Source organism: Pongo abelii, chromosome 1 (genome assembly GCF_028885655.2).
Source record: "Pongo abelii isolate AG06213 chromosome 1, NHGRI_mPonAbe1-v2.0_pri, whole genome shotgun sequence".
Lineage (NCBI taxonomy): Eukaryota > Metazoa > Chordata > Mammalia > Primates > Hominidae > Pongo > Pongo abelii.
In genome coordinates this window covers 119,813,984-119,824,462 of record NC_071985.2, presented here as the reverse complement: position 1 = coordinate 119,824,462, position 10,479 = coordinate 119,813,984, and the positions used below count along the sequence as shown (strand labels likewise).

The 10,479-nt window shown below is 38.8% G+C and overlaps 1 protein-coding gene across 2 annotated transcripts in view; it reads right to left on the bottom strand.

The window, feature by feature from the left end:
- Positions 1 to 524: 524 nt before the first annotated feature.
- SLC16A1 (solute carrier family 16 member 1) overlaps positions 525 to 10,479 on the bottom strand; it is a 43,366-nt gene continuing 33,411 nt past the window's right edge. Inside the window, 3 exon segments of one of the 2 annotated variants that reach the window (NM_001133954.1) lie at positions 525 to 2,460; positions 5,470 to 6,336; positions 10,233 to 10,376. In NM_001133954.1, the coding sequence (NP_001127426.1) occupies positions 2,186 to 2,460; positions 5,470 to 6,336; positions 10,233 to 10,376 (1,286 nt within the window). In that variant the 3' untranslated portion in view covers positions 525 to 2,185. 2 annotated transcript variants of the gene reach the window in all.

Sequence of the window (10,479 nt, the reverse complement as noted above, 5' to 3'; positions counted from 1 at the left end):
TCAGAACCCTTCTGATAAGTGGTAGTTAATCTGCATCACAAAACCCTCACTCCACTAACAAGATTCAACTATTGAACAGAGATTAAACAGAGAGTGCTGTGTGGATATGACTTCAACAATAAAGATGAGGAAAAAGTTATTTATACTTGCTTTACTTTTATTTTTCAGATTTCCTTTACTTACATTCCTTATTCCCTCACCAACAGTAATCCTCATTTTTATAGAAGGTAAGAAAGAAGAGGTACACAGAGGTTATAGACTTGGGTCCAAAGAAAATTACGGAGTCCAAACTGAAGCCAAGCCTGCCAATACTCTCAGCAGCAGTTTTCTCCTCTAACACTCTTCCTCTATCTGCCATGATGCCCAGGCATACAAAGGGAGTTTTTCATTGTTTCCTTAAGGTTAACTGCTCTGGATGCTCTCAGTTCAAATAAGATGGTTTTAAAATTCCCCTCCTCCTTGCCTTACAGCAAAGAAGAGGAAAGGAGAAATTCAAATGAAAATAAATCATATACACAAATATCAAGGTTCATAAGCTGGAGGATTTAATTCAATCAATTTAGCAAGGCCCAAAATGAAACCTGGTAATGAAAATGAAGACACAGCAATATTTTCCTCAAGAAAATAGACATTTGGAAGAAGAAATATTTTCTTAAAAAATGTTTATTTGGAAAAGTCAGCCTCTTATACAAGGTTTTGTAGCTATACTTTTACTCTGTCAATTACAGTGGTATTTTAAATGCACTGAATATAATTCATTGAATGTCTGTATCTTTCTGCCTCGATTTAAGTGATATTAGGTTAAAAAAATATTTACAGTTTTCATTCTGGTCCACCTTCCCTCCTTATCCTTATACTGAATCCATTTATCTACTTTTCAGGTAAGTGAAAGGGGTCACAAAATTTTTAGGTTTGTGTGGAGAGTAAAAATGCATCCAACAATTCTAAGCACAATTTTCTGTAAGGCCTTCTCTGAAAAAAGAGAAGCAATTACTTATTAAAACTAAGCACACTTAGCAACTTATTTCCCAATCCTATCTTTATTCATTTGCTTGGTGCCAAATTTTTCTGGCCCTTTTTAATTTGCAAACATTAAAAAAAAAAGAAACAAAAAAACAAAAACACCAAACACACACATATCTCACACACAGCACTAAGCTAGAAGCAGATATAAATGGGACCACTGTGAATCAAAGGGGAAAAATTCCAGTAAAAAAAAATTCCAACAGCTTCACAGTTTAACCGAGGTTTTGGAAAAACTTAAGTGAATTCAGCTGATGTTTGAAATATCTGTCTACATTTAATTAGATGTGTTGTATTTACCAAGAAGGCACAAATATGTAGTTTTGTAGATTTTAATACTAACTTTTCCAGTGAGAAAAATAATACCAGGTGATTTCAAAAAGGGCAGTGATCTATAAACACTCAAAATGCATCTTTGAACAGGGGAGCAAAAATAGCTAATTTAATGAAAACAAACCTTAAGCACTTTACTTGGCTTCTAATAAGCATCCCAAGAAAAGGTACCTGAGAGGGGTTGACAAGTACACTGTGTCTAAAACAGCCAAGATGTTGCCAAAGTTTTATGCTTTGAATTTCCTAAATATATAGCTAGCAGAAACACATGCCAGAAATCTACTGATGCTAGGAAAGTATTTTTGTCAGCATTTTGTAAAATCTCTAACTTTCAACCAATATTTCTGTTCATAAATCTTCCAATGAAAATGTCTGAAATATATTACATGTAACAATGAAGCAAGATTAATTTTAAATTGTAGATTTGCCTCAAACAAGTTAGTTGTTATTTTTCCTTTTAACACAACACTCGAAATAGATGAATTCAGCAAAAATGGTTTAAGAAGTTAAGGCTCTCTAGAGTTCTAAAGACTAAAACTTAAGGCACATATTATAATCTTTATGACATTATTAAAAGCTAAGATTAAAACAAAACAAAACAAAACCAAACCTACTTCTTTCCCCCATCCTTTGCTACCAACCATTCCCTCCTCAAATTCAGGCTATTGGTAAGGAGTCAAACAAAAATCCCATCAATGAACAACTGGTAAGATTTCCACACAAATGTCTACTATTTGCACTGAGCACCACTGGTAGATTACAGGCCAGTAGAATATTTTCAGATATCTTGGGTCATGAACTGCTCAATTTACCCTTCAGCCCCATGGATTCAGACTGGACTTTCCTCCTCCTTGGGCCCTCCTTCTGTGTCTTTCTGGTCCGGAGATTCTGCTGCTTTGGTAAATTCCTCTGGCTTCCCAGCAACATCTATACTGGTCTCTTCCTCTTTATTTTCCTTTTTCTGCTCGTTTGCTTTCTGTTCTTTTGCCAAAAGTCGATAATTGATGCCCATGCCAATGAAGAGATAGATACCTGAAATAATTAGGACGACGCCACATGCCCAGTATGTGTATTTGTAGTCTCCATACATGTCATTAAGCCGACCTAAATATGTAAAACAACACAAACAGTTATGTTTCTAAGAGTAAACAGTTTTTTTTTTCCCCAAGCAAAGCCTAAGGATCCATTCAGAAAGATGTCAATCCAATCTTTAGAGTCCCAAAATGATGAATTAGTATAAGGAATTGCTGAAAGTTAGCTGATCCTCTGTTTATAATGCCTCATGGATTTTAAGTGGCCTTTGCATATTCTGTTATTTTTAGTAACTTGAAAATAGTTAACTCTTGGCAAACTGGAAATGGAAGAGACGTAGTGATCACCTGGAATCAATTCTCTTAATACACTATAGAAATAAGTGTTGCTAAAAGAGGCTTGGGAGTCTTGTCCAAGGCCATAGTGCTGTCCCATTTACCCAGGCCAATGCTCTTTCTCTCTCAGCATTTCCCAAAGAGTATTCCTATAAACGCTTGTCCAGTGCTAAAAATTTAAAAGCAATATCTTACACCCATTCTAAGTGCTTAATCTTTATAACAGGCAGATTCTATTATCATCCTCACTGGACAGATTTAAAAACTAAATTACAGAGATGTTAGCTAATTTGTCCATGGTCACAAAACTAATAAAGTGAAATGACTTGGCTTTAAACCTAGAAAGTCTGACTCGGAAGTCTGCACCCTTAAGCATGTGCTACAAGGATACTGCTTTAATGCTTCAAAAGTCAAATGAATTGGTAAATGGCATATTATTTTCTCATAAAGGCTTTGTGAGGTCTGGTAGTAAAGAACCCTTATTTAACTTGATGTTTCCAAATTTTATTTTGGTCATGTAACTTTCATTACTGTAAAATTTATTAGCATCTCATTGAACTGGTATCTCTGGGAAAATTCTACTCTATGCTTAAACAGGACTTAATACAACCAATTTAAATATGATTCCATATGGCTTTCTAACTGAGGGCATCATTCATTCAACAATATTTATTGAGCCTTTATCATATCACTGGCTCAGCTAAGCTCTGAGGATGAGGGTGAACAGAGGATTTAACATCCACAGTTCAGTGGACAAGAGATGTTAATCAAGTAACTACACAAACTGTGACAAGTATTACCAGGAGAGTTTGAAAGAAGTGGGGTCAAGAAAGCTTTCCTTTAAGTGTCAACTAAGCTGGGATTTGCCGGATAGGAATTATCTAGGTGAAAGGAGATGGGAATTAGATCCAGGCAGAGAACTGTAGTGCAAAGGCACAATGGTAGGAGAGAGCATGGTGTGTGAGGAGAAGGAAGGGCCAGGTTGCTGGGGCACAGAGAGCAGGAGGCCAGTGGTAGAAATGAGGCTGGAGGGACAGCTGGGGCCAGCCCATGCAGTGCCTTGCAAGCCACATTAGGGAATTTGCTTTTCACCCTGAAAGTAATGGGAAGCAACTGGAGTTTTAAGAAATCTTGAAGAGTTCCGAACTGGAGACTTCAAGGAGACTGAAGAACAGCTAGAACTGATACAGGTAGACCAGTTAGGAGGTTACAGTTAGGAGCAGCCCAAACAGGAGACAGGAGCTTTGGATAAGGGTAGTAGTTGTGATGGAGAAAAATGGGCAGATGAGAAAAAGATTTAGAGCATAAAAACTCATAGAACTTAGTAACTCACTGGGTATGAGATGGAAGAAGACAGTGATCTCAAAAGGCAGCTATGGATCTTCTGTCATATACTCACTCACTCCCCAAATCAAAATTCCTAAAGTGTGAGTCACATCCAGAAGGAGGGTCAAATTATTTTTTCACTACGTGTTATCTATTGAGCTATTAATTTGAAAGATAAAGTATTCAATAACCTTCAGAACAGTTCCCAAGTTATAATTAATTTACTAGCCGTATTATTTTAGCCAAGTTATTTCACCTTTTGAAGCCTCTGTTCACTTACAAAATGGGGACTAAAATGGTCCTACCTCATATGGACTTGTGAGATACAACAGGAGATACAGAATGATAAGGACAGTCTCTGGTACACTGTGAGCTTACATGGTAGCTATTATTATACTACTGCTACTAAAATAAACTTTTTTTTTCTTTTTTTTGCTTTTTGTGTGTTTTTAAAAAATTTATGGGCCAGACACGGTGGCTCATGCCTGTAATCCCAGCACTTTGGGAGGCCAACGCGGGTGGACCACCTGAGGTTAGGAGTTTGAGACCAGCCTGGCCAACATGGTGAAACCATCTTTACTAAAAATACAAAAATTAGCTGGGCATGGTGGTGAGCGCCTGTAATCTCAGCTACTCGGGAGGCTGAGGCAGGAGAATCGCTTGAACCCAGGAGGCAGAGGTTGCAGTAAGCCGAGATCGCGCCATTGCACTCCAGCCTGGGCAACAAGACCAAGACTCCGTCTTAAAAACAAACAAACAAACAAAATTTATGTGAAATATACTTCATTTTTAAAATGAAATAATCACTAGCGCTTTAAAGATTGGGTTGTTTTTCTACATACTTTTCTTCACTAAGCACATGAGTTTTGCGATCAGAAAAAAACACATTTTAGGCCAGGCGCAGTGGCTCACACCTGTTACCCAGCACTTTGGGAGGCCGAGACAAGCGGATCGTTTGAGGTCAGGAGTTAGAGACCAGCCTGGCCAACATGGTGAAACCCCGTCTCTATTAAAAATATAAAAATTGGCTGGGCATGATGGCATGCACCTGTAATCTCAGCTACCGGGAGGCTGAGGCACGGGAATTGCTTGAACCTGGGAGGCGGAGGTTGCAGTGAGCTGAGATGGTGTCACTGCACTCCAGCCTGGGCAACAGGGCAAGACTCCATCTCAAAAAAAAGAAAAAACACTGACATTTATAACAATATTTGATCCCCCTTTTGCCTTGATGGTTCCATTTAATTAGATTCTATATTTGAGCGATTATGCTGTGCCAAGCATTGTCCCAGCATCAAGGGTACATAAATGAGAAAGATTTGTTCTTACCCAAATAGCTCACTAATGTTTGCTTTCTGTCAGCATTCCCATCTTACATGCTTGTTTTGTAACAGACCCACATTAGTAGGGAGATATACTATACCTAAAAGTGGTGGCCCCAGGAGGACAGGACAGCATTCCACAATGGTCACCAATCCCACAGCGCTGGAGAACCTCTGGGGTCCAACAAGGTCCATCAATGTTTCAAACAATACGGAGCTGAGCCACCCAAAGGCAAATCCAAAGAATCCCGCATAGACACAGAATCCAACATAGGTAGTGGATAAAGGTGCTAGCATATGACACACTCCATTTGCAACAACGGAAGCCGCAAAGAAATACTGAATTCGAGGTCTTATTGGCTTTGTGTTGGCTACAAGTCCCATAGATGGTCTGGCTACCATGTCAACAAAAGCCAGAATGGAAAGAAGGAAGGCAGACTTCTCACTAGAATAATGCTGACTCTTCCCATAACTACTAAGAAACACCAAAGGTGCAAAGAGTCCAAAAAACATGATCACATTTCCAGAGAGGTACAGCAAAAAGCCTCTGTGGGTGAATAGGGTTAAGTCCAGGAACTGATTAATTGTTTGGAAGACTGATCGTTTCTCCTGTTTAGGGTGTCTTCCAATTAGATCTGTATTTGCATCATGCAGATCTTTTTTTACACCAGATTTTCCAGCTTTCTCAAGGGATGCTTTAGACTTATCTTTCCCTGCCTTGGTTGGCTTGGGCCCGATTGGTCGCATGAGGGCTCCAGCGACACAGCAGTTTAGTAGCAAGCCCCCAAGAATTAGAAAGCTTCCTCTCCATCCAAAGATACCGAAGAAAACCTGATTGAGGGGGGCCAGAGTACAGAGGAACACAGGGCTGCCTGCCATGGCCAGTCCGTTGGCCAGTGGTCGCCTCTTGTAGAAATACTTGCCAATCATGGTCAGAGCTGGATTCAAGTTGAAGGCAAGCCCAAGACCTGTGAAGACGAAAAATAAATAAATAAATAAATAAATAAATAAATGATAAGAGGTATAAATAATGGAAGGAATAGGATATAAATCCTCATTATTAGAGGACATGTTATGTAGTGGTTTAAAGTATGAGTTCTAAAACAGACATGGGTTCAAATCTCAGTATCAGTGCTTACTGGTTGCATAATCTCAGACATGTATACCCTCCTATGACTGCTTCCTAATATGTAAAACGGGCACAGGGCACTGTTGTGAGGAAGAAAAGACTTGTTAAGCACTTAGTACCCAGTGCCCAACATGTAGTAAGCACTTAATACATGTTATTTTTATTATTGTTGTTTTTATTATTTGAAGGTGAATAACTGTCTATTTTGTCTAATCTAACAAAATCACCGGAAGGATTACTATAACCATATAAGATCATTAAGTCGACAGTAGAGATAAAACAAATTTACACTAGAAAATGCATAAGGCCAGGTGCAGTGGCTCATGTCTATAATCCCAGTGCTTTGGGAAGCCAAGGCGGCAGGACTGATTAAGGCCAGGAGTTCAAGACCACCCTGGGCAACATAGCAAGACCTGTCTCTACAAAAAGTAATTCGAAAATTAGTTGGGTATGGTAGTGTGTGCCTGTAATCCTAGCTACTTGGGTGGCTAAAGCTGGAGTATCACTTGAGCCTAGAAGTTTGAGGCTACAGTGAGCTATGATCACATAACTGCACTCCAGCCTGGGCTGCAGAGAAAGAACCTGTCTCAAAAACAAAAACGAAAGAAATAACATATAGTACAAAATGATCCCTTCCACTATAGCACCAAAACTTAAAAACAGGCAATTCCTAAGGCTCCAATTGTGAAACTTTCCTGAGAGACCAGAGAATTTAAAATACACACAAAGTTTTGGGAAAATAAAACACAACACTGTTAAGATGTCAAGACTCCTCAAATGAATGTACTAATTTTTTTTTTTTTTGAGACAGAGTCTTGCTCTGTCACCCAGGCTGGAGTGCAGTGGTGCGATCTCGGCTCACTGCAACCTCCACCTCCTGGGTTCACGCCATTCTCCTGGCTCAGCCTCCCGAGTAGCTGGGACTACAGGCGCCCGCCACCACGCCTGGCTAATTTTTTTTGTGTGTTTTTAGTAGAGACGGGGTTTCACCATATTAGCCAGGATGGTCTCGATCTCCTGACCTTGTGATCCACCCGCCTCGGCCTCCCAAAGTGCTGGGATTACAGGTGTGAGCCACCGAGCTCAGCCTGAACGTACTAATTTAATGCAATCCAATGAAAATGTCAGTGAATTTTACTTTCAAATTAAGGTAAATGATTCTAAAGGATACTTAAAGAACAAATACAGAGCTACTAGGAAATTTTTGATGGTGCAGAGGAAAAAGTGGGACCAACCAGAACAAATTATTTAAATGGCTTTACAAAAGCTACAATCATTAGAGCAGTGTGGCTCTGTTTCAGGAATCGGTAAAAATTCATCAGTAAAAGTGCAGAAACACTACAGAAAGTCCAGGAACAGAGTTGAAATATATAGAAACATTTAATGTAAGATAAAGTAGCATTTTAAATCAATAGAGAGAAATTATTCAATAAATAGTGCTAGCAAAAGTAAATATTCAAAGAACTTCCTCCCTGACCTCATAGCAAACCATTCTTACATTTGTTAATAAGCTCTACGGTCTATGATCCCTTACATTTTCACAAATCTGGTTCCCTGTTGTTATGCAGGTCTCTACTTAAAGTTGATTCTTCAGTGAGCCCTTACCTTCATTGCTTGCCCAGTTCTTCCCTGTCACAACACTCAGTTAAAGGCTTTATATGGCATTTATCACTACCTGATATTTTTCTTATTTATTAATATATTTATGAGTTGTACTGTTTGTCTCCTCCTATTAAAGAGTGTACTGCCTGACTTGTTGCTCTCTCTACAGCACCTAAAATGGTTCCTAACACACATACAGTTGTTGCTCAATAAATATTTCATAAATAAATTAATAAAAGAGCAAATAACCAACTGATTAAAGATGTGGGAACACATAGAGTTATATTTCTTTTTTCTCATCTTATGTCAGATGTTTTCATCCATTTGGAATTTTTAAATGTAGCTGGGCATGGTGGCTCATGCCTGTAATTCCTGCATGTTGGGAGGCCGAGGCAGGTGGATCACCTGAGGTCAGGAGTTTGAGACCAGTCTGGCCAACATGGTGAAACCCCGTCTCTATTAAAAACGCAAAAATTGGCCAGGTGCAGTGGCTCACGCCCGTAATCCCAGCACTTTGGGAGGCAGAGGCGGGCGGACCATGAGGTCAGGAGTTTGAGACCAGCCTGGCCAACATCGTGAAACCCCGTCTCTACTAAAAATACAAAAATTAGCTGGATGTGGTAGTGGCGCCTGTAATCCCGGCTACTTGGGAGGCTGAGGCAGGAGAATCGCTTGAACCCAGGAGGCGGAGATTGCAGTGAGCCGAGATCACGCCACAGCAGTCTAGCCTGGCAGTGAGAGTGAAACTGTGTCTCAAAAAAACAAAACAAAACAAAACAACAAAACCAGATTTTTAAAATACAAAAACTAAAGTGCACTAAACAGAAGTGGACAAATTTTTTCATAATCTTGGAGTAGAAAACAACTTTCTCAGGATGCTATACAAGATGGAAACCATAAAATACTTTTTGAATACATAAAAATTTATATGTTTAATAAGGGGAAAACATTGGAAAAGATCGAATTTTAAAAATACTTTTTAACAAAATTCAACATCAGAAGGCCGAGCAAGGTGATTCACGCCTGTAATCCCAGCACTTTGGGAGGCCGAGGCAGGCAGATCACAAGGTCAGGAGATCAAGACTATACTGGCTAACATGATGAAACCCTGTCTCTACTAAAAAAAATACAAAAAATTAGCCAGGCGTGGCGGTGGGCACCTGCAGTTCCAGGTACTCAGAGGCTGAGGCAGGAGAATGACGTGAATCCAGGAGGCGGAGCTGGCAGTGAGCTGAGATCGCGCCACTGCACTCCAGCCTGGGAGACAGAGCGAGACTCCGTCTCAAAAAAAAAAAAAGAAAATAAGGATTAAAACCAAGAGATACTGTTCTCACCTGTTAAACTGGCAATTTTTTTTTTTAAAAAAAGACAATATCCCATTGTTGACAAAAGGGATAATCTAGGAAATCTCTGATATATTGTGGTGGGACAATAAGTGAGTATAACTTTTTTGGAAGACAATTTAGCATACATATGTTAAAACAAACACACAGCAGTTCCCTTTCTACAAATTTATACGAAGAATATATTCATGTTCACAAAGGACTTTCAACTTAATACTGACAAAAAAAAACTGGTTATAAAATATTATACATAATTTGATCCTTTTTTGCTCTAAAAAAAGGTGTATCTGTGCATAGAAAAACACATGGAAGGATATACATAGAAATGTTAATGATATTCTTTGGATTGTGAGGTTATGGGTAACTTTTATTCATTATGCTCATCAACAGTTCATTATCTTAATTTAGTGATTTTTAAAATGGGGGAGGAATTATCAAGCGTATCCTCTACCCCTCAGAAATGTTATGTGGACATTCTATCAAATAGCCACTCTCGCACCAAGTTGCTGCACACATTGTATCTACCACTACTGTCTATTCTTAGGACAAGTAATGCAATCATCCTTTCAATTCATTCACTCATTCAACAAACAATAAATATCCATTATATAATGGCAATTTCTTTAAAAGTTTGCTTTTCTAGTACTTTTATCTGTAGTTCTTCAAAATGATAATCAAGTCATTTCTATAAGAAAAGAATTTCACTCCAGAGATCTGAAAGATGAATGCAGGTAAATACAAAATAGCCAGCAATAAACTAATGCTTCCAAATGAATCAGTAGTAACTCACCTCCAATGACTCCAATACAGAAGTATAGTTGCTGTACGGTGTTGCAGAAAGAAGCTGCAATCAAGCCACAGCCTGACAAGCAGCCACCAATAATCATGACTATACGACTTCCATATTTATTCACCAGGATACTGCTGATAGGACCTAAAAGATAACCAAAAATGTAATATACTAATATAAAGGAAACTGCTCCCTCACATCTACACAAGTATGAAGGACAATGAATGACAAATCCTCCAAAATAAAC